The sequence below is a fragment of the Orcinus orca genome, chromosome 14 (assembly GCF_937001465.1).
Source record: "Orcinus orca chromosome 14, mOrcOrc1.1, whole genome shotgun sequence".
In the NCBI taxonomy this organism is placed as follows: domain Eukaryota; kingdom Metazoa; phylum Chordata; class Mammalia; order Artiodactyla; family Delphinidae; genus Orcinus; species Orcinus orca.
Genome location: NC_064572.1, coordinates 79,329,441 through 79,354,413, shown reverse-complemented (window position 1 = coordinate 79,354,413; position 24,973 = coordinate 79,329,441). Strand labels below are relative to the sequence as shown.

The following is a 24,973-nucleotide window of genomic DNA, read 5'->3' as shown; positions in this document are numbered from 1 at the left end:
CATGCCTGGCATTGTGACTGGGGAAAGTTTAAAACTTATTTCTGGTTTAATAGTAGAAGAAGATTATCAGCATGTCAAAATATATTAACTAAAAATATCTCATATTTTGCTTTTTGTGTGTTTTTCATGTGGTACTATTGAAACACAGGTGGTAATTTTCAATTGTTAGAAAGAAAACAAGTATCACAGGTGGGGATTGACCAGGCAGGTGCTGAGGCACGACCCCAGTAGAAAGGTGAGCCTCAGTAGTTACCTCCATTCTGGATCTATTAGATTTCTGCTTTGCAGTCCAGAATCTTAGTTTAATCAGGTTATTTAGGGCTTTTTACATTCTGGGAGTCTGACTCCTGCTTACCCAAACCTCAAGAGGTTAATATATAAACCCTAATCCCAGCCTGTTAATTCACAGTATAAATTGTTTCTGTTGAATAAATGTTTTAGCCCAGCGGGCTGATCTGTATGGAAGAAAAGCCCTAATTTGAAAGGTTGCTATAAAGAAAAAATGATAACTTCCTATACTTATTTAGAGTAACGGACTCACGAATGATGGATTCGTTTAATCTTACACATGATGGCCTCCAGCTCTCCCATGTCTTTTTCCTTTAGGGTGCCCCATAGCATGCACCATTGTGCAAGTCTAATGAGTCAACTTTAGGTTTCCTGCATCCCTTGTTTGAGGTGCCCTAAGCCATATTAGGCTAATAAATTAATGCACATTTTTTTTCCTAGTACACAATAATGCAGTGTCTCTATAGCTCAACAATCTCAGCCCCTGGAAATGGGGAAATGAAATAGGTGAGACTGTCTATCTGTGACACTCCCAAAGGCAAAGAGTTTTCATTTTGTACTACGTTGCTAAAGAGTCATAAGTAAAAGCACCATACCAGGAAAAGGGAACTTTGGCCCTGGAAAGAAATACACAGAAAAAACTTAGCTTATATATATTATCTCAGGCTCAGTTGATATCTCTGGGATTCTTTCTTTGTTTCCTTTCTTTCTTTCTTTTTCTCTTAAAAAACAGAATATAGATTTTACTTACTTTTAAGGGTTTTTTTTGGTACTCTAAAAGTAATATGTGTTTGTTGAAATAATTTTTTCAATATTACATCTTGGGTCCTCTCTGCCTCTTATCTCTAAGTATATTTGAAATAGAGAATATGCCTTTTCTAAGGAATAATATCTGACTTTTAAATCTCATCTCAGAGCTACCTCGTAATGAGTATTTCACTAAATTCCTATTTAATGGGCTAATTCTGATAGCTTTTTATGAGAGAGACAGTGGGATTACCATGAGCACTGTCTTTGAAAAAATTTAATAAAATAACATGTTTATTTAAAGGGAGTTAATTTTTTTTCATTTTTCCTTTAACATCTTTATTGGAGTATAATTGCTTTACAATGTTACGTTAGCTTCTGCTGTATAAAAAAGTGAATCAGCTATATGCATACGTATATCCCCATATCTCCTCCCTCTTGAGCCTCCCTCCCACCCTCCTTATCCCACCCCTCTAGGTGGTGGCAAACCACCAAGCTGATCGCCCTGTGCTATGCAGCTGCTTCCCACTAGCTACCTACTTTACATTTGGTAGTGTATATATGTCAATGTTACACTCTCACTTCGTCCCAGCTTACCCTTCCCCCTCCCTGTGTCCTCAAGTCCATTCTCTACGTCTGTGTCTTTATTCCTGTCCTGCCCCTAGGTTCATCAGAAACTTTTTTTTGGTTTTTTAGATTCCATATATATATGTTAGCATACGGTATTTGTTTGTTTTTCTCTTTCTGACTTACTTCACTCTGTATGACAGACTCTAGGTCCATCCACCTCACTACAAATAACTCAGTTTCGTTTCTTTTTATGGCTGAGTAATATTCCATTGTATATATGTGCCACATCTTCTTTATCCATTCATCTGTCGATGGACACTTAGGTTGCTTCCATGTCCTGGCTATTGTAAATAGAGCTGCAATGAACATTGTGGTACATGACTCTTTTTGAATTATGGTTTTCTCAGGGTATATGCCCAGTAGTAGGATTGCTGGGTCATATGGTAGTTCTATTTTTAGTTTCCTAACGAACCTCCCTACTGTTCTCCATAGTGGCTGTATCAATTTACATTCCCAGCAACAGTGCAAGAGGGTTCCCTTTTCTCCACAGCCTCTCCAGCATTTATTGTTTGTAGATTTTTTGATGATGGCCATTCTAGCTGGTGTGAGATGATACCTCACTGTAGTTTTGATTTGCATTTTTCTAATGATTAGTGATGTTGAGCATCGTCTCATGTGTTTGCTGGCCATCTGTATATCTTCTTTGGAGAAATGTCTGTTCAGGCCTTCTGCCCATTTTTGGATTGGGTTGTTTGTTTTTTTCATATTGAGCTGCATGAGCTGCTTGTGTATATTTTGGAGTTTAATCCTTTGCCCATTGCTTTGTTTGCAGATATTTGCTTCCATTCTGAGGGTTGTCTTTTCATCTTGTTTATGGTTTCCTTCACTGTGCAAAAGCTTTTAAGTTTCATTAGGTCCCAATTGTTTTTTTGTTTTTATTTCCATTTCTCTAGAAGGTGGGTCAGAAAGGATCTTGCTGTGATTTATGTCTGTGTTCTGCCCATGTTTTCCTCTAAGAGTTTTATAGTGTTTGGCCTTACATTTAGGTCTTTAATTCATTTTGAGTTTATTTTTATGTATGGTGTTAGGAAGTGTTCTAATTCCATTCTTTTACATGTAGCTGTCCAGTTTTCCGAGCACCACTTATTGAAGAGGCAATCTTTCCTCCATTGTATACTCTTGCCTCCTTTATCAAAGATAAGGTGACTGTGTGCGCATGGGTTTATCTCTGGGCTTTCTATCCTGTTCCATTGAACTATATTTCTGTTTTTGTGCCAGTACCATACTGTCTTGATTACTTTAACTTTTTTTTCTTATATTTATTTATTTTATTTATTTTATTTCTGGCTGTGTTGGGTCTTCGCTGCTGTGCGCGGGCTTTCTCTAGTTGCAGCTAGCAGGGGCTACTCTTCGTTGTGGTACATGGGGTTCTTATTGTGGTGGCTTCTCTTGTTGTGGATCACAGGCTCTAGGCATGCGGGCTTCAGTAGTTGTGTCTCAGGAGCTCTAGAGCGCAGGCTCGGTAGTTGTGGCACATGGGCTTAGTTGCTCTGTGGCATGTGGGATCTTCCCAGACCAAGGCCCGAACCCATATCCCCTGCATTGGCAGGCGGATTCTTAACCTCTGCCCCACCAGGGAAACCCTTGATTACTGTAGCTTTGTAGTATAGTCTGAAGTCCTGGAGCCTGATTTCTCCAGCTCCGTTTTTCTCAAGATTGCTTTGGCTATTTGGGGTCTTTTGTGTTTTCATACAAATTGTGTGATTTTTTGTTCTAAGTTCTGTGAAAAATGCCATTGGTAGTTTGATAGGGATTTCATTGAATGTGTAGATTGCTTTGGGTAGTATAGTCATTTTCACAATGTTGATTCTTCCAATCCAAGAACATGGTATATCTCTCCATCTGTTTGTATCATCTTTAATTTCTTTCATCAGTGTCTTATAGTTTTCTGAGTACAGGTCTTTTGTCGCCTTAGGTAGGTTTATTCCTAGGTATTTTATTCTTTTTGTTGCAGTGGTAAATGAGATTGTTTCCTTAATTTCTCTTTTGGATTTTTCATCATTAGTGTATAAGAATGCAAGAGATTTCTGTGCATTAATTTTGTGTCCTGCTACTCTACCTGATTTTTTGATTAGCTCTGGTATTTTTCTGGTAACATCTGTAGGATTCTCTGTGTATAGTATCATGCTGTCTGCAAACAGTGACAGCTTTACTTCTTCTTTTCCTATTTGGATTTCTTTTATTTCTTTTTCTTCTCTGATTGCTGTGGCTAAAACTTTCAAAACCATGTTGAATAATAGTGGTGAGAGTGGGCGACCTTGTCTTGTTCCTGATCTTAGAGGAAATGGTTTCCGTTTTTCACCATTGAGAACGATGTTGCCTGTGGGTTTGTCATATATGGCCTTTATTATGTTGAGGTAGGTTCCCTCTATGCCCACTTTCTGGAGAGTTTTTATCATAAATGGGTGTTGAATTTTGTCAGAAGCCTTTTCTGCATCTATTGAGATTATCATATGGTTTTTTACCCTTCAGTTTGTTAATATGGTGTATCATATTGATTGATTTGCATATATTGAAGAATCCTTGCATTCCTGGGATAAACCCCACTTGATCATGGTGTATGATCCTCTTAATGTGCTGTTGGATTCTGTTTGCTAGTATTTTGTTGAGTAATTTTGCATCTATGTTCATCAGAGATATTGGCCTGTAGTTTTCTTTTTCTGTGACATCTTTGTCTGGTTTTGGTATCAGGGTGATGGTGGCCTCATAGAATGAGTTTGGGAGTGTTCCTCCCATTGCTGTATTTTGGAAGAGTTTGAGAATGATAGGTGTTAGCTTTTCTCTAAAGTTTGATAGAATTCGCCTGTGAAGACATCTGGTCCTGGGCTTTTGTTTGGAAGATTTTTTTTTTTTTTGCGGTACGCGGGCCTCTCACTGTTGTGGCCTCTTCCGTTGCGGAGCACAGGCTCTGGAGGTGCAGGCTCAGCAGCTATGGCTCACGGGTCTAGCCGCTTCGGGGCATGTGGGATCTTCCCGGACCGGGGCACGAACCCGTGTCCCCTGCATCGGCAGGTGTACTCTCAACCACTGCGCCACCAGGGAAGCCCTGTTGGAAGATTTTTAATCACAGTCTCAATTTCAGTGCTTGTGATTAGTCTGTTTATATTTTCTATTTCTTCCTGCTTCAGTCTCAGAAGGTTGTGCTTTTCTAAGAATGTGTCCATTTCTTCCAGGTTGTCCATTTTATTGGCATATAGTTGATTGTAGTAATCTCTCATGATCCTTTATATTTCTGCAGTGTCAGTTGTTACTTCTCCTTTTTCATTTCTAATTCTGTTGATTTGAGTCTTCTCCCTTTTTTTCTTGATGAGTCTGGCTAATGGTTTATCCATTTTGTTTATCTTCTCAAAGAACCAGCTTTTAGTTTTATTGATCATTGCTATTGTTTCCTTCATTTCTTTTTCATTTATTTCTGAACTGATCTTTATGATTTCTTTCCTTCTGCTAACTTTGGGATTTTTTTGTTCTTCTTTCTCTAATTGTTTTAGGTGTAAGATTAGGTTGTTTACTTGAGGTTTTTCTTGTTTCTTGAGTTAGGATTGTATTGCTATAAACTTCCCTCATAGAACTGCTTTTGCTGCATCCCATAGCTTTTGGGTTGTTGTGTTTTCATTGTCATTTGTTTCTAGGTAGTTTTTGATTTCCTCTTTGATTTCATCAGTGATCTCTTGGTTATTTAGTAGCATATTGTTTAGCCTCCATGTGTTTGTATTTTTTACAGATTTTTTTTCCTGTAATATCTAGTCTCATAGCGTTGTGGTCAGAAACGATACTTAATACGATTTCAATTTTCTTAAATTTACTAAGGCTTGATTTGTGACCCAAAATATGGTCTGTCCTGGAGAATGTTCCATGAGCACTTGAGAAGAAAGTGTATTCTGTTGTTTTTGGCTGGACTGTCCTATAAATATCAATTAAGTCCATCTTGTTTAATGTGTCATTTAAAGCTTGCATTTCCTTAATTTATTTTCATTTTGGATGATCTGTCCATTGGTGAAAGTGGGGTGTTAAAGTCCCCCTACTATTTTTGTGTTACTGTCGATTTCCCCTTTTATGGCTGTTAGCATTTGTTTTATGTATTGAGGTGCTCCTATGTTGGGTGCATATATATTTATAATTGTTATATCATCTTGGATTGATCCCTTGTTCATTATGTAGTGTCCTTCTTTGTCCCTGTAATAGTCTCTGTTTTAAAGTCTATTTTGTCTGATATGAGGATTGCTACTCCAGCTTTCTTTTGATTTCCATTTGCATGGAATATCTTTTTCCATCCCCTCACTTTCATTCTGTATGTGTCCCTAGGTCTGAAGTGGGTCCGTTGTAGACCGCATATGTACGGGTCTTGTTTTGGTATCCATTCAGCCAGTCTGTTTCTTTTTGTTGGAGCATTTAATCCATTTACATTTAAGGTAATTATTGATATTTATGGTCCTATTACCATTTTCTTAATTGTTTTGGGTGTTTTTTAAACATCTTTATTGGAATATAATGGCTTTACAAAGGTGTGTTAGTTTCTGCTTTATAACAGAGTGAATCAGCTATGCATATATCCCCATATCTCTTCCCTCTTGCATCTCCCTCCCTCCCACCCTCCCTATCCCGCCCCTCTAGGTGGTCACAAAGCACCAAGCTGATCTCCCCTGTGCTATGTGGCTGCTTCCCATTAGCTATCTGTTTGATATTTGGTAGTGTATATATGTCCATGCCACTCTCTCACTTTGTCCCATCTTACCCTTCTCCCTCCCCACGTCCTCAAGTCCATTTTCTAGTAGGTCTGTGTTTTTATTCCCGTCCTGTCCCTAGGTTCTTCATGACCATTTTGGGTTTTTTTTTTTTTTTTTAGATTCCATATATATGTGTTAGCGTATGGTATTTTTTTTTCTCTTTCTGACTTACTTCACTCTGTAGGACAGACTCTAGGTCCATCCACCTCACTACAAATAACTCAATTTCGTTTCTTTTTATGGCTGAGTAATATTCCATTGTATGTATGTGCCACATCTTCTTTATACATTCATCTGTCGATTGACATTTAGGTTGCTTCCACGTCCTGGCTATTATAAATAGTGCTGCAGTGAACATTGTGGTCCATGGCTCTTTTTGAATTATGGTTTTCTCAGGGTATGTGCCCAGTAGTGGGATTGCTGAGTCGTATGGTAGTTCTATTTTTAGTTTTTTAAGGAACCTCCATACTGTTCTCCGTAATGGCTGTATCAATTTACATTCCCACCAACAGTGCAAAGGAGGGTTCTCTTTTCTCCACACCCTCTCCAGCATTTATTGTTTGTAGATTTTTTGATGATGGCCATCTGATGGATGTGAGGTGATACCTCATTGTAGTTTTGATTTGCATATCTCTAATGATTAGTGATGTTGAGCATCCTTTCACGTGTCTGTTGGTAATCTGTGTGTCTTCTTTGGAGAAATGTCTATTTAGGTCTTCTGCCCATTTTTGGATTGGGTTGTTTGTTTTTTTGATATTGAGCTGTATGAGCTGCTTATAAATTTTGGAGATTAATCGTTTGTCAGTTGCTTCTTTTGCAAATATTTTCTCCCATTCTGAGGGTTGTCTTTTCATCTTGTTTATGGTTTCCTTTGCTGTGCAAAAGCTTTTAAGTTTCATTAGGTCCCATTTGTTTATTTTTGTTTTTATTTCCATTTTTCTAGGAGGTGGGTCAAAAAGGATCTTGCTGTGATTTATGTCATAGAATGTTCTGCCTGTGGTTTCCTCTAAGAGTTTGATAGTGTCTGGCCTTACATTTAGGTCTTTAATCCATTTTGAGTTTATTTTTGTGTATGGTGTTAGGGAGTGTTCTAATTTCATTCTTCTTTTTTTGGGGGGGTATGCAGGCCTCTCACTGTTGTGGCCTCTCCCGTTGCGGAGCACAGGCTCCGGACGCGCAGGCTCAGCAGCCATGGCTCACGTGCCTAGCCACTCTGCAGCATGTGGGATCCTCCCGGACCGGGGCACGAACCTGTGTCCTCTGCATCGGCAGGCAGACTCTCAACCACTGCGCCACGAGGGAAGCCCCTAATTTCATTCTTTTACATGTAGCTGTCCAGTTTTCCCAGCACCACTTATTGAAGAGGTTGTCTTTTCTCCATTATATATTCTTGCCTCCTTTATCAAAAATAAGATGACAGTATGTGTATGCGTTTATCTATCTCTGGGCTTTCTATCCTGTTCATTGGGTTTGTTTTTGCATGTCTTTTCCTTCTCTTGTGTTTCCTGCCTGGAGAGGTTCCTTTAGCATTTGTCGTAAAGCTGCTTTGGTGGTGCTGAATTCTCTTAATGTTTGCTTATCTGTAAACGTTTTAATTTCTCCATTGAATCTGAATGAGATCCTTGCTGGGTTGAGTAATCTTGGTTGTAGGGTTTTCCCTTTAATCACTTTAAATATGTCCTGTCACTCCTTTCTGGTTTGCAGAGTTTCTGCTGAAAAACCAGCTGTTAACCTTATGGGGATTCCCTTGTATGTTATTTGTTGCTTTTCCTTTGCTGATTTTAATTTTTTTTCTTTGTATTTAATTTTTGATAGTTTCATTAATATGTGTCTTGGTGTGTCTCTTTGGGTTTATCCTGTTTGGTACTCTCTGTGCTTCCTGGACTTGATTGACTATTTCCTTTCCCATGTTAGGGAAGTTTTCGACTGTAATCTCTTCAAATATTTTCTCAGCCCATTTCTTTTCTTCTTCTTCTGGGACCCCTATAATTCGAATGTTGGTGTGTTTAATGTTGTCCCAGAGGTCTCTGAGATTGTCCTCAATTCTTTTTTTTTTTGCTTTATTTTTTTTTTGCGGTACGCGGGCCTCTCACTGCTGTGGCTCCTCCCGTTGCAGAGCACAGGCTCCGGACACGCAGGCCCAGTGGCCATGGCTCACGGGCCCAGCCGCCCCGTGGCATGCGGGATCCTCCCGGACCGGGGCATGAACCCGTGTCCCCTGCATCCTGTGTCCCCTGCATTGGCAGGTGGACTCTCAACCACTGCACCACCAGGGAAGCCCTTGTCCTCAATTCTTTTCATTCTTTTTTCTTTATTCTGCTCCCTGGCAGTTATTTCCACCATTTTATCTTCCAGCTCACTTATTTGTTCTTCTGCCTCAGTTATTGTGCTATTGATTCCTTCTAGAGTATTTTTAATTTCAGTAATTATGTTGTTCATCACTGTTTGTTTGCTCTTCATTTCTTCTAGATCCTTGTTAAATGTTTCTTGTATTTTCTCCATTCTGTTTCCGAGATTTTGGATAATCTTTACTATCATAGCTCTGAATTCTTTTTCAGGTAGGTTGTCTATTTCGTCTTCATTTATTTGGTCTTTAGGTTTTTACCTTGCTCCTTCGTCTGTAACATAGCTTTTGTTGTTTCTTTCTTTTCTTTTCTTTTCCTCTTTTTGATGGGTGGTGCTGTATTCTTGTCTTACTGGTTGTTTGGCCTGAGACGTCCAGCACTGGAGTTTGCAGACGGTTGGATAGAGCTGGTGTTGGTGCTGAAATGAGGACCTCCGGGAGGCCTCACTCTGATTAATATTCAAAGGGATTTAATTTTTTAACCTAGGGTGCTGTATATTTGGATTTGAAGGAAGGTACTGTATTGATTATTGCATTTGAAATGATTTTATGTCTGTTTTCTTTTCAAAAATGATAGTTTGGATTTAGTAGTTGCTTGTTAATTAACTCTTAATATGAAAGTATTTACTGTGATTTTATAAATAACATGGAAATATGGTTGCTAATTTTTAAAGTTTTTGTAATAAATTTTTTTAAATAAAACAAAATTTTGTATATATCACAGCCTCAGCAAGAAGTTGATTTAAACTCTCCACGAACTACCACTTTGGAAAGACAGACTTTCTATTGTGTTCCAGTGCCTGGAGAATCCACGTGGGTAAAAGAAATATCCTTTATCTGAACCTTCTTATGTGTTGAATGGTTACTGATTATTTTCTTAATTGAAGAGAGCACAATTCACATTTTGATTTTTTTTTTAAACTTAGTCTTTTTACCTCAGTGAAGGTAGCTGGAAAAGAAAATTATTCTTCATTTATAGAGCTTGGCTTTATTTTTATAAAATGTGTTTCCTTTGTCCTAAACAAGAAAATCTATAAAACAACCTTCAGTATTCATCACTGAGAAATGATAAAATTATGGTACATTCTGCTAGTGAAAAACTGTTTAAAAGATTGAGGTGGATTTAAAGGGACTGAAAAAGAGAGTTGCACAATCATTAAGTAAAAAAATTGTTTTTAAATTAGAACTCATTCTAATTTTATTAAGGGAAAACAATATGTTTGTTCTTTTGAGAGATTGTGGAGACATCTCATTCTCATTTTTATTTTTTTTAGTTACTAATTTCTTTAGGCATTGTTCACATACTGAAATGCACAGATTTTAAAGGTATACTTAAGTGGTTTGGATAAATGCATACACCTGTAATTTGCACACCCATGGAGGTAAAGAATTTTGTGCTTTTTTCCCGTCACCACCTCCTCCCCACGACTGCTCTGATTTTTTTCACTATAGCTTAATTTTACCTATTGTTGAATGTCATACAAATGGAATCATATAACATATAGTCTTTTGTGTCTGATATCTTATATTCAGCATAATGCATTTGAGATTCATCCATGTGTATCCATAGTTCATTCCTTTTTATTGCTGATGGTATTTGTTTATATAATATCCAATTGATGAACATTTGGGTTGTTTCCAGTTTGAGGCCAGGCATTTTTTTGGTGAGATTTTAACTTACTAAATCAGTTTTTTAACAGATACTTTATGTCAGTTGTGATAAAGTTGTGTATCTCTCAAGGAATGTTTCACAATCATTGAATCACAGTTCTTGAATTTATTGACATAAAACTTTCATAGTATTTCCTTATTTTCCTTTTAATGTCTAAGGCATATCTAACAGTGATCTCCTTTCATTTCCAAAATGTTAATTTATTTTTCTCTTTTATCCTTGATTAGTATTGCTAGGGGTTTGTCAGAGAATCAACTTTTTACTTTAATTTTTTGTTTTCTATTTCATTGATGTTTGCTCTTATTTCCTTCGTTTTTAGTAATGGTTTTAATTTTTTTTTAAACCTTAAGGTTAGTGTGCAGATCATTTCATATCTTCCTTTTCTAATATTAGCATTTAAGGCCATAAAATACTCTCTAATCACTGCTTTAGTTGGATCCCACAAATTTTGACTTGTTTTTACTCTCATTCAGTTCAAAATATTTTCTAATTTCCTTTGTGATTTCTTCTTTGATCCTTGAGCCTCACTACAATATACTTCGGTTGATCTTTTAAACAGTTGTCTCCTACATAAATTTAGAAATCAGGGGGAAAAATTACGTCTTTTATGTTGCATAAATATTGATCATTTCTAGCTCTTTTTGTCTTTGTCTGGAATCATTTCACTGAGCCCTTTTTTCTAAGTACTGATCCGTTGGTAATAAATTTTCTCAGCTTTTTTTTAACTGAAAATGTCTTTATTTCACCCTTGGGGTGTGTGTGTGTGTGTGTGTGTGTGTGTGTGTGTGTGTGTGTGTGTGTGTGTGTGTGTGTGTGTGTGTGTGTGTGTGTGTGTGTGTGTGTGTGTGTGTGTATGCGCGTGCGTGCGTGCGTGTGTGTCGTGGTGCTGCATTGTGCAGCATGCCGGATCTTAGTTCCCTGATCAGGGATCTATGTGCCCCCTGCATTGGGAGCATGGAGTCTTAACCACTGGACTGCTAGGGAGGTCCCTCACCTTTATTTTTGAAGGATATTTTCGGAGGTTGTAGAACGCTTTTTTTTCTCCCAGTGGTTATAGAATGCTTGATTGACAGGTATCTCCCATCTTCAACACTTTAATGATATTGTTCCATTGTCTTCTGGCCTCCATTGTTTTTTTATAAAAGGATAGCTATCATTTTTATCATTGTCACATGTATGTAATGGGTCTTTAGTTTTCCTCTGGCTGCTTCTAATATTCTCTGTGGTTTTCAGCAGCTTGACCATGATGTGCCCATGTCTGGGTTTTTTGTGTTTATCTTGCTTGGGTTTTATTGAGCTTTTAGATCTGTGGGTTGATATTTTCAGAAGATTTCAGCCATTATTTCTTCAAATATTTTTCTGTCCCAGTCTCATCTTTTTCTCATTTTCTGGGGCTCAAATCACATGATTGTGGACTAATTATTATTGTTCTCAGGTGATTGAGGTTTTTTTTTTCCATTTTATGTTTTAGTTCTAGATTTTTTCATTTGGTTCTTTTTCTTTGTTTCCATTTTTCTGATGATAGTCCTCATCTTTTCTTTTAAAATTGTAAATTTTGGAATTGCTTTTTAATGCCCTTGTCTGCTAATTCCAATATCCAGGTTGTCTCTGGGTTTTTATTTTTTTTCTGTTGATACTGTTTTTAATCCTGCTTATAGGCCATACTGTCCTGCTTCTTCACATAATTAATCATGTGTTATGATTAGTTATGCTGATGTACAACACTGTTGAAAGTTCTGTCTTCAAGAGTGTTGAATTTTGTTCTGGCAGGCAGGTAATTTAAGTGGATCACTTTGATCTTGCCAAGGCTTGGTTTTGGGGTTTGTTAAGGTAGGTATGAGTGGCACTTACAATGTAGGATGTAGTCCTTACTTGCGAGATGTGCTATTTCCGGGTCTCACCTAAATGCTCGTGATTCTCAGCAGGGTCCAGTTCTAGTATTGTGTAACTTCCAGAAGCTCTGCTAAGCTCCCAACCAAGCAGCAGCTGTTCTCTCCTAGGGCTCTATTTGAAGCTCTTTGCTCTCTAACTGTTCTGCAAATTCCAGTTGCTTCAGTAGCCCTGAGCTATGTGCTCTGTTTTCTCTACCAGCAAGAGCAGAACCTCCACTTCCCTTTGCTGCAATTTGGAAAATGCCCCTGAGAGAGCTGGGGAGAATGTGGAGTTTACCTGTGGTGTTTCTTCTCATTCAAGGATCATAACCTTATGTTCTTTGTTGTCCAGAGACTGAAAACAGTTGCTTCATGCCTTTTGTTCAGCTTTACAGGTTTTTTGTTTTTTTAATTGAAGTATAGTTGATTTACAATATTGTGTTAGTTTCAGGTATACAACAAAGTGATTCAGTTATACATATATATATGTATTCTTTTTTAAAGTTTGTTTTCCATTATAGTTTATTTCAAGACACTGAATATATTTCCCTGTGCTAAGCAGTAAATTCTTGTCGTTTATCTATTTTATATATGGTAGTGTGCATCTGTCAGTCTCATACTCCCAATTTATCCCTCCCCCGCCCAGCCCCTACCCTTCGCCTTTGGTAACCACGAGTTTGTTTTCTATGTCTGTGAGTCTGTTTCTATTTTATAAATAAGTTCATTTGTACTATTTCTTTATATCTCACATATAAATGATATCATATAATATTTGTCTTTCTCTGTCCGACTTACTTCACTTAATATGATAATCTCTTGGTCCATCCATGTTGCTGCAGATGGCATTATTTCATTCTTTTTTATGGCTGAGTAATATCCGTGTGTGTGTGTGTGTGTGTATATACACGCCACATCTTTATCCATTCATCTGTTGATGGACATTTGGGTTGCTTCCATGTCTTGGCTATTGTAACTAGTGCTGCTTTGAACATTGGGATGCATGTACCTTTTCAAATTAGAGCTTTTGTCTTTTCTATATATATGCCCAGGAGTGAGATTGCTGGATCATAATGGTAACTCTATTTTTAGTTTTTTAAGGAGCCTCCATTCTGTTTTCCATAGGGGCTGCACCAATTTACATTCCCACCAAGAGTGTAGGAGGGTTCCCTTTTCTCCACACTCCAGCATTTATTATTTGTAGACTTTTTTAGTATATGTGCTGCCGAAGCAAGCACTATTTGTAGACTTTTTGATGATGGCCATTCTCACCAGTGTGAAGTGATTATACCTCATTGTAGTTTTGATTTGCATTTCTCTAATAAATAGCAGTGTTGAGCATCTTTCATGTGCCTGTTGGCCTTCTGTATTCCGTCTTTGGAGAAGTGTTTGTTTAGATCTTCTGCCCATTTTTTGATTGGGTTGTTTGTTTTTTTCTTATTGAGTTATATGAGCTGTTTGTATATTTTGGAAATTAAGCCCTTGTAGGTCTCATCTTTTGCAAATATTTTCTCCCAGTCTTTAGGTTGTCTTTTCATTTTATTTATGGTTCCTTTTCTGTGTGAAAGCTTATAAGTTTGATTAGGTCCCATTTGTTTATTTTTGCTTTTATTTCTATTGCCTTGGGAGATCAGTTTTACAGTTCTTTACAGCAAGGTAGGGGGCATAAGTTTGAGCTGTTAATTCTTATGACCCAAACTGGAAGTTCAGCCTTCTTTTATTGAAAAGAAATTTTTGTTATTCTGGGTTTTTTAAAAAATTGAGGTGTTGTTGATTTACAATAATGTTTTAATTTCAGATGTACAACATAATGATTCAAAATTTTGATAGATAATACTCCATATTTATTATAAAATGTTGGCTGTATTCCCTGTGTTATACAACAGGGGTCCCCAGCCCCTGGGCTGTGGCCTGTTAGGAACTGGGCTGCACAGCAGGAGGTGAGCGGCGGCCGAGTGAGGGAAGCTTCATTTTGCCGCTCCCCACGGCTCTCATTACTGCCTGAACCATCCCCCCCATACACACACACACCCATCCGGGAAAAATTGTCTTCCATGAAGTTGGTCCCTGGTGCTAAAAAGGTTGGGGACTGCTGCTATACAATATATCCATATAGCTTATTTATTGTATACATCAACCTTCTTTTAAAAATACATTTTTATTTTAACCAAACTGCCAAAGTAATAGTCTTTTTTTTTTTACATTTTTATTGGAGTATAATTGCTTTACAATGGTGTGTTAGTTTCTGCTTTATAACAAAGTGAATCAGTTATACATATACATATGTTCCCATATCTCTTCCCTCCAAAGTAATAGTCTTTTATTAGTCACCTAGGTAGGGTAACTTACGATATTCCCCAGTTCATGAAAATCTTTCCTTAACCTTTCATTTAACGTCTATGTTAATACAAACCAAGCTCGAGTCAGCCCTTCAACGTCCTACACTCCCAGTCGTCACAAGAGGAGTTATGAAGATGATGAAGATATGGACCTACAGCCGAATAAACAGAAAGAGCAGCACGCGGGTGCCAGGCAAGCAGGTAGTGTGTGCCATTGGGCTTTCGGTAGACTTCTGGTCTCTTGCAGTAGATTCATATTCAGAATTAATTGTTGTGTAATGTAGCTCTAGATTTAGGAGCTGGCAGTGATTTGACAACTTTGCTTTGAGGTTTATCAGAATTATAGACAGTTTTGAGAGTTTGAACAGTTACTCTTTGGTCAGACTGTGCTTCATAATTGAGCAGTTAGGCATCACTTAGTGAGAAGTGGCTACTCTACTGTCAGTTGTTAAGGGTCTCAATTTGGGTAGCTGGAAAAGGTCTTTTATCTTTCTTCATATTTTATTTATCTCAGCTTTTAAGTAATATGAAGTATTCTACCCTAAAAGTGACTTATTTATATCTGAAACATCCTTTTTTATTTTCTTTTTGGAATAGTGATGCTTTTAATTAGTAAGACTGAAAACATTGGAGGAAAAATGTGAAATTGTGGTATACTGGATTACTTACTCCTAAACTTTAAAATTAAACGCAATTCTGATTAAAACAAGGAGACCAAAAGTTGAAATTTTCTAAGAGAATGAGAGAATTTCAAAATTGGTATATATCATTATTGATTTCTCCAGTCACAGTTATTATGAACACTGAATTCCTTCATATGGCAGGTAGATAAGTTTGTCTTTATTTCTCCTTTTGTGTCCAGTCATTTCTCTTTAGCATCTTTAATCCAAGGACAAGTTAAAGGCAGAGGAGGTAAAAACAAATTAGTCTAGTTAATTTGAATGTGAAGGATGGGTTGAGAGGGCAAATATAACACTCAGTGGTAAACAAAGATTTACTACTGAATTTCATTTAATCATATATTATTCTACTTTATAAGTTCATATTACCGTATTTCTTTAATGCTAAGGCATATTTTAATGTTTTTAAAATTGGAATGTTTTACAGTAAATGTATACAAATGTGATAGTATTCTTTTTCTCCACTCACCCCCCAAATGTTTATTAAAATTAACGGTGTATCATAACAATAAATAACATATTAGAATCCAAGACACATGGTAATTCTCTTATCATTTAAGCTATTGATGCTTCTTTCTATTTCTTGCCCCTTTTGTTTGAATATCATACTTTTCAGGGTTTTTGAATACATTTGAGTGCATTATTTTTGTAAAGTTTACCTTGTTTGTTGGTTTCTAAGCAATCTTTCAGGCTGTATATATATTTTAAGCTGTTTTGGAGATAAGTGTAGATTCCCATGCAGTTGTAAAACATAAGACAGATCCTGTATATACTTGATCCAGTTTCATCTGGGTCAACATCTTGCATAATTAATAGTAGAATATCATAACCAGGAAATGGATATTGATATAGTCCATTGACCTTATTCAGAATTCACATTTTTACATGCAGTTATTTTTGTGCATGTGTATGTATTTAATTCTGTGCAGTTTCATCACATGTGTAGATTCATGTGACCACTACCACAGTCAGGATACAGAACTGTTCATTACCCGGATCTCTCATGTTGCCCTTTTATAATCATACCCACCTCTCCTGCCTCTCTACCTCTTCCTGGCAACCACTAATTTGTTCTTCATCCCTATAATTTTGTCATTTTAAGAATGTTACATAAATGGAATCATGTAGTATATAGACTTTGTAGATTGGCTTTTTTTCATTCAGCAAAATTCCCTTGAGATCCATTCAAGTTGTTGCTTATATCAATAGTTTATTCCTTTTTATTGCTGAGCAATATTGTGTGGTATGGGAAGCTATATTTTAATTCTAACTAGTTATCAGCCCTAAACTGTGACTACTTTAGGGGTAGAGGCTATCTTTATTTTTATAAAATTAATTTATTTATTTTAGTTTTGGCTGTGTTGGGTCTTTGTTTCTGTGTGAGGGCTTTCTCTAGTTGTGGCAAGTGGGGGTCACTCTTCATCGCGGTACACAGGCCTCTCACTGTTGCGGCCTCTCTTGTTGCGGAGCACAGGCTCCAAATGCACAGGCTCAGTAGTTGTGGCTCACGGGCCCAGTTGCTCCACGGCATGTGGGATCCTCCCAGACCAGGGCTCGAACCCGTGTCCCCTGCATTGGCAGGCAGACTCTCAACCACTGCGCCACCAGGGAAGCCCGAGGCTACCTTTTTTTTTTTTTTGCCATACGAGGGTCTCTCACTGTTGTGGCCTCTCCCGTTGCGGAGCACAGGCTCCGGACGCGCAGGCTCAGCGGCCATGGCTCACAGGCCTAGCTGCTCCGTGGCATGTGGGATCTTCCCGGACTGGGGCACGAACCTGTGTCCCCTGGATCGGCAGGCGGACTCTCAACCACTGTGCCACCAGGGAAGCCCCCGAGGCTATCTTTAAATGATCTTTTGTATCCCCAGCAACTAGTCTGATTCCTGGTACATAGTGGACATTAATAGATGTTTGGTAAATGAATTTATTGTTATATGGTTTTATTCTACTTAATAAGTAGAAAGAAGTATGTTCTACAAAGGTGTTTTTGTTGTCAGTAGACCCGTGTACTCCTTGGGTCAAAGATGTCAAGTAACGATGTTAAATATTAACTTTAAAGTTACTTACATGAGATTTGATGGGGGGGGGAATTTGTTGCCATTTTATTGCAGGTGGAAAGTGATTACACTTTCAGATCTTCATAATAATCTTTGTTCTCTTGATAGGTCAGAGGGCTTCTAGTATGTGTTATTTCCTTAAAAACTGTAACAACTTGAAGTTTGTAAGCTCAGAAGCATCATTTCTATCAAATTCAAAAGGCTGTTTAGGAATATTCTTTATCTCCAGGAAGCCTTAGCAATGATGATGTGCAATGCTGTCCCTTTGAATTTAGGGAGTGTTGGTGGTCTTCAGTGGTGTGGAGAACCAAAACGTTTAGAAACTGAAGCTTCTTCTGGACAACAGCTGAACTCGCTAAACCTCTCTTCTCCTTTTGATCTGAATTTTCCACTGCCAGGAGAGAAGGGTCCTGCATGCCTCGTGAAGGTAATATCATAGACCTGATGCTGACAAAGATGTGTTGTCTCAGAAATTAAAACAGAAATCTCTTAGCATTTGTATTAGCAAGTTTTCTCTTGCTGCTATAACAAATCACCACAAACTTAGTGGCTTAAAACAACAAAATTTATCATTTTGCAGGCTTTAGGCCAGAAGTCCAACATGGATCTCACTGGGGGTAAAATTCAGGTGACAGCAGGACTGGTTCCTCTCTGGAGGCTTTAGGGGGGAGTCTGTTTTTTTGCCTTTTCCAGCTTTTGGAGGCTGCCATTATTCCTTGGCTTGTGGCCCCTTCCTCCATCTTCCAAGTCAGCAGTAATGCAGCTCTCTGACCATTTCTTCATAGTCACATCTCCCTCTGTCCTTAGGTAGGAGAGATTCTCCAATTTTCAGGACATGTATGATTAAATTGAGCCCACCCATGCAATCCAGAATAATCTCCCCATCTTAGGGTCCTTAATTTATACAAGTTCCTTTTACATGTAAGGTAACAACATACTCAAGGATTCCAGTGATTAAGAAGTGGATATTGGTCGGAGTGGTGGGGGGACATTATTTTGTCTACCACGGCATTGTTTACAAAAAATGGATATTTCAGATAGATGTGGAACAACTTTTAAATTAATATCTATTTCCTTTCTATATCATTTCTAACTTACTAATATCTGCTTTATTTTTTAATATTTATTTATTGGCCGCGTCAGGTCTTAGTTGTGCGGGATCTTTGCCGCGGTGCTCTGTCCTCTCTCTAGTTGAGACGCGCAGGCTATGTAGTTGCAGCGTGGGCGTAGTTGCCCCACCACATGTGGGATCTTAGTTACCACACCAGGGATCGAACCTGGGTACCCTGCATTGGAAGGCGGATTCTTAACCACTGGACCACCAGGGAAGTCCCTATCTGCTTTATTTTCATCATTCTTCCTTTTCTTATCAAAAGCCATTTCTCACTTAGATTTAAAATAAGGTAGAAGGAAAAAAATCTGTTAATAGTTTGTTCCCCTATTCTGCTTATTCTGATTTTTTAATCATGAGAGGTGAACAAGTGATACAAGTTTCAGAAATGATCATTGAGAATTTCTGTTCTTAGTTGTTGTGGTTTTAACTTAAATGGCACTTCCGTTATGTAGCACAGGAGCAAGAATTAGCACGTTTTTCCTTCCATGCTTCTCTTAGGTCTCACCAGTAGGAGACTTTGACAGTTTCTAATATCCATCATGATAGACAGCTTTGAAAGTTTGGCTCTTTACTGTGAGAAACCTCATGGCCATTCTAAGTTTGTGTTAATCCTCCTAACACTGCATAGCTTGTGAATAAGTCCAAAGTTAATAATCGTGGGGTTTTCCCTTCTCTTGATGTAGTTAATAGATTTTGAGATAATGCATGTTTCTAGTTTTAGTTGACCATCATCGTTGGGGGAAAGCCTTTTCTCTGAATGTAGTGGGGAAACAGACATTGGTCAGGAGTCAGGAGGGCTCATGTTTTAGTTGTTAACGTATTTGCTCGTTGCAGAATGACTTCAGGTAAGTGCTTTACCTCTCTTGATCTCAATTTATCAAATAAAGGAGTTGCTTTGAGGTTCATTTTCTGATTTAAAATGCTAAGATATTATTATTACTTTAAGACTAATATCGTATGCTTTTTTGGTGTTATTTAGTCCTAACAATGTGATTTTGTGTGGCCTCTTGTTAGGTCTATGAAGACTGGGATTGTTTTAAAGTAAATGATGTTCTTGAGTTATATGGCATACTATCTGTGGATCCTGTGCTAAGTATACTGAATAATGATGAAAGGTGAGTCTATTTTGACATAATTACCCTCCAGCTTTTCTGAAAGTTTGAAATTATAAAGAACTCCCTTTCTCCCTTTACCCAAATTTACAAGTTGTTAGCCCTTATGCTCCATTTGCTTATTTTTATATATACGTACACTTTTTGGAAACCCTTGAGAGTAAGTTACGTATGTCATATCCTAAATACTTGTTGCATTCATATTTCCTAAGAACAAAGACCTCATATATAATCAGAGTATAGCTACAAAGTTTGGAAATTTGCTGTGAATACACAATACACTAACCACAGACCACACTAAATTTCACTAATTGTCTCATTGCTGTTCTTTCTGGCAGTCATTTTCTTGGTCCAGGATCCTTAGGATCACTCGTTGCGTTAACCTGGAGCAGTCTCCAGCTCTTTGTTGTCCTTCGAGGCCTTGACAGTTTTTTCTGTTCTTTCAGATTATACAACAAAAAATTCATTTCTCACAGTTATGGAAGCTGGGAAATCCAAGGTTAAAACGCCAATGTCTAGTGAGGGCCTTTTTCCTGGTTTGCAGATGGTTGTCTTCTTGCTGTGTCCTCACATGGCAGAGCAGAACCTTGACACTTGAAGAGTAGAAGCCAGTTATTTTGTAGGGTGTCTCTCAGTTTAGGTTTGTCTGATGTGTCCGTGTGATTAGATTCTGGTTATACATTTGGGGCAGGAAACTACAAAGTGATGTATCTTTCTCAGTGTATCACACCAGCAGGTACAGTATCCCGTTCCTGGTGAAGTTCTTTTTGACCACTTGGTTACTTGTGGTACACATGTACATCAGTCTTTGTATTATTTACAAGTCGGTATATCAGAAACCATGAGCTCACACTGTCTTCCTGGTTCCAGTTCAGTTCAGCTCCACAACTCAGTGTCATTCTAGTCTTCCTCCTTTCTGTATTTGTAATCCCCTTTTCTAACAGAAAGAAACTTGACTCTCAGTATCCTCAGTATATTCTTTTGCTCAGGTTAAGGTCTACCAGGTTTCTCTACTGTAAAGTTACTATTTTTCACTTTGTAGTTAACAGGTAGTTTAGAGGGAGCTACTTCAAGACCATATCATTTCAGTTTCATTTAATTTTCACCCACTTATTTTAGCATTCATTGATGATTCTTGTTAGACTCAGTTGTTACTCTGATGGTGATTTTCTGTTCAGTCATTCCCTCTACATTTATTCATTGGCATTCTACTGTAAGATTTCTCTCCTATTTATTCATTCAAGTACTTTTTGTTTATGTTAGTGTGGATGTTAATCTGTTATTTATTTTGAGGCTCAAATTTTCCCATATTTGGCTACTGGGAGCCACTTTAAGCAGGCTCTGTGTTCTTCTTTTTTTTTTAATTATTATTATTTAAGACCTTAAAACTGGTGCTTGCAGTTTGTTGACTTTTTTGAAAAAATCAAGCAGTAAACTTTATTGCAAATTAAAAATGAGGTTCTTAAAAAAGTCTCAACTTGACCAGATATGAAACAATTTAAAAACCTTTAAAGGTGTATTGAGAAAAAACAGGCTTTTTCTTTTTTTTTTTTTTAAAACATGTTTGTCATTACCTGAAAGAGACGTCTTTAGGTAAAAATAATAAAAACCCCTTGCTGCTTAGATAATGCAGATAGTTCTAGTTATGTGGTCAGCAGGCAAAAAGCAAGCACTTAAGGTCTTCAGCTCCAATCTTTTGTTCATTTCTTATTGCTGGAATTTCATATTTGTTTCTTCTTGTTGGATGACTAAACCGGGTGATGGTAGAGATGGTAAGCCGGCATTTTCTCAGCCCTGCCCTGCTCAGCCTCGGGTGCGGATGAATTCTCAGCTGGTGGATTGGCTGCTTTTGTCTCTTTGCCATCTTGTGGTTCAGGGTTTTCTGGGCGTCTGCGTCGGTAATTGAAGTTGCCGCGGTACCGATGTCGAGGTGGCTGCTGACGCTGGGTCTCATCTCCTTGATTTTCCTTATCTTCTTCATTGCTGTCCTCTCTGGGCATCTTTGGCGAGGAAGGCATATTCTGTCTCACTCCTCTACCTTGTTCTCCTGCACCCTGGTTGTCAGCACCCTCCATCACTTCTCTCTGCACAGGAGGGTTGGAGTGCTGTGGTCGACACCCACTGGGTCTCTGCATGCAGTAAGGTGGGCACCTTCGCCTGCGGTAGGGCCGACGCTGTTGGGCCTGGCACTCTCCGATCCCTCATTCGTTTCCCCACTCTCACTGTTCTGGTAATTCTGCGGGTGATTGCGTGGAGGACCCCTACGACGTGGATAGTGTCTATGATGGTTACGGTCTGCTGCATGTTTACTGCCTTGCGCTGGAACTGCACCAGGGCCTGTAACATTTGCTGCCTGCACACCCCCCTTTTCTCCTTCAGCAACATCGAACTCCACAGTCTCTCCATTTGCTACACCGCGAAGGTACTACCTGGGGTTCTTCTTTATGGCAGTCTGGTGTACGAATACATGTTCCTTGGTGTCATTCCTGTTGATGAAACCATATCTGTTTCTTACATTGAACCATTTTACTGTTCCCAGAACCTTCGCCGTAATGATCTTTTTGTCCCCGCCAGCAGGCGCCGCTGATGTGAGGCTGCCGGGGCCACTGCTGCCTTGAGCCACTGCCAGTCCTGCCCATGCCCGTCGTGCTGGGCTTGGCGGCGGCAGCAGTGAGGGCGGGGGGTTGGGCGGCGGGTGGCTGCTGGGTCTCGGCCTCGCTGCTCATGGTTGCGGTGATGGTGAGTGGGGACGGTGGCAGTGGGGCTGCTCGGGGCTCTCCGGGGTCCGCTCCTGCTACCGATCGAACTGTGGGTTCTTTTTTTTTTTTTTTTTTGTGGTACACGGGCCTCTCACTGTTGTGGCCTCTCCCGTTGCGGAGCACAGGCTCCAGACGCGCAGGCTCAGCGGCCATGGCTCACGGGCCCAGCCGCTCCGCGGCATGTGGGATCCTCCCAGACCGGGGCACGAACCCGTGTCCCCTACATCGGCAGGTGGACTCTCAACCACTGCGCCACCAGTGGGTTCTTTTTGACGTGACCTTATCTTACCATTTTTGAACATATCTTTTCTGATGCATTAAGCTGTTTCAGCCTCATCTTGTACTTCCCATGCTTCAGCCTCAGTTTCAGCCCTTTTCCCAAGGAGCACCTGTGAAGAATTTTGTTTAAAAAAATCAAGATTTGAGTACTGGTGTGCTCATTGGTACTGAGCTGGCATTGCTTCTATGCCATTTCAGCAGAGCTAGGAAATAAATATATACATACTCACACACGCACACATTTATATACACACATCTACATATATTTTTATATTATTTACAATATCAGAAACCATGAGCTCACACTGTCTTCCTGGTTCCAGTTCAGTTCAGCTCCTCAACTCGGTGTCATTCTAGTCTTCCTCCTTTCCGTATTTGTCATTCCCTTTTCTAACAGAAAGAAACTTGACTCCTAGTATCCTCAGTATATTCCTTTGCTCAGTTCTGTGATATAGTAGGGTCCCCCTCACTTTGGTTTTGCTTTCCATGGTTTCAGTTACCTACAGTCAACCGCTGTCTGAAAATATTAACTGGGAAATTCCAGAAATAAACAATAAGTTTTAAATTGCATACCTTTCTTAGTGTGATGAAATTTTGAGTTGTCCCACTCCGTCCTGCCCAGGACGTGAATCATCCCTTTGTCCAGGGTATGCCATCCGTTAGTCACTTAGTAGCCATCTCAGTTATCAGATCGACTTTCCAGGTATCACAGTGCCTGTAGTCAAGTAACCCTTATTTTACTTAATAATGGCCCCAAAGCATAAGAGTAGTGATGTGGCAATTTGGGTATGCCAAAGAAAAGCTGTAAAATGCTTTTTTTGAAGTGAAAAGGTAAAATTTTTTGACTTGAACGGAAAGAAAAAAAAATTGTATGCTGAGGTTGTTAAGATCTACAGTAAGAACAGTAGAAGATTCTGTAAAATTGTTGAGATGGAAAAAGAAATTAGTGCTAGTTTTGCTTTTGCATCTCAACCTGCAAAAGTTACAGTCACAGTATGTGATAAGTGCTTAGTTAAGATGGAGAAGGCATTAAATTTGTACAATAAGATATTTTGAGAGAGAAACCACATTCACGTAACTTTTATTACAGTATATCATTGTAATTGTTCATTTTTATTATTAGTTATCATGGGGCTCAGTACTATCCATAGTTTCAGGCATCCACTAGGGGTTTTGGAATGTATTCCCTGCTGATAAGAGGAGACTGCTATGCAGAGAAGGTAATTTCAGAATTGATAACCCATACCACTGCAAAAAACAAACCTAGTAACTTGAGTTCATTATTTGTTTCCAATTTTTATTTTAGAATGAGAGTGTATATATAGTCAGCTGTGTTCCAGAGTTACCTGGGTGACTTCTTCCCACTTCAGTGCTCTGCTAGTTGTTATTCATTATACATAGTTAGGTTCATTTGTTTCCATTGTGTTTCACTGCAGAGTTTTCCCTCTGTCCTTATTGGTTTCTGTACTTAAGTATAGAAAACATGGAAATTGTTGCCAAAATCAAAACTGTATAAAAAGAATGTAGGAATGTCATTCCCCACTACCCTCATCTCTTCTACCCTGCTCCCACCCATGCTCTGTAGGGCAGGAGAGTGAGGCTTCATCTGCTGCTCCCCTTGCTCGTGTTGCCACCTGGACCATCCCCCCAACCCCTGCACCCCCCACTCCCCAGCCCATCCATGGGAAAATTGTCTTCCATGAAACTGGTCCCTGGTGCCAAAAAGGCTGAGGACTGCTGCTGTAGGGAACCAGCCTCAGTTCTGCTTTTATCCTTCCTGTATCTCTTTTTTGCAAAAACAGATACATATATATTTTTTTCCTCACTTAGCCTATATAAAAGGGGGCATGGTATATGTGCTCTTTTACATATTTTTTCCCCTCACTTAATATATTCTGAAAATCCAGATCATCCTCATTCTTTTTTTTTTTGTTTTGAGGTTGGCGAAAGAAAGGAATTATATTCTGCCCCTGCAGTAGAGTTTTTTGTTAAATATTGGACATTCATCCTGGTTTTCCATAGGAAGAACTTACTTTTTCACACTTAAAAAATGATGCAAAACAGACGTTTTAAACAACTTTAAATAAACAGTTCCATAATAATGGCATACAAAATTGCTTCTCTTGGCTGTTTCTGGTTATGGTGAATTTCCTGCTTGAGTTACTTTATTTATGGAGGCATTTTAGTACACAGACTGAGCCAGATGGCCTGGGTTGGAATCCTGGTTTGGCCACTTACTGGCTTTGTGACCTTACACTTAACTACTACAGTGGCTTGGTTTCCTCATTATACATGAGGGTGGTTGTGAGGTTTTAATGAATTTGTGTGTGCAAAGTGAAGAACATTGCCCGGCACATGGTA

The 24,973-nt window shown here is 38.7% G+C and overlaps 1 protein-coding gene and 1 pseudogene across 2 annotated transcripts in view; one reads left to right on the top strand and one right to left on the bottom strand.

Moving 5' to 3' along the window:
* MCMBP (minichromosome maintenance complex binding protein) overlaps window positions 1–24,973 on the top strand; it is a 68,223-nt gene that overhangs the window by 23,429 nt on the left and 19,821 nt on the right. For both annotated transcript variants that reach the window (XM_012531581.3, XM_004265766.4), the window contains exons 5-8: window positions 9,458–9,559; window positions 14,669–14,813; window positions 17,624–17,775; window positions 19,477–19,577. In XM_012531581.3, coding sequence (XP_012387035.2) covers window positions 9,458–9,559; window positions 14,669–14,813; window positions 17,624–17,775; window positions 19,477–19,577 — 500 coding nt within the window. The remainder of the gene's footprint in view (window positions 1–9,457; window positions 9,560–14,668; window positions 14,814–17,623; window positions 17,776–19,476; window positions 19,578–24,973) is intronic.
* Window positions 21,047–22,342, bottom strand: LOC105747793 (Y-box-binding protein 1-like; annotated as a pseudogene).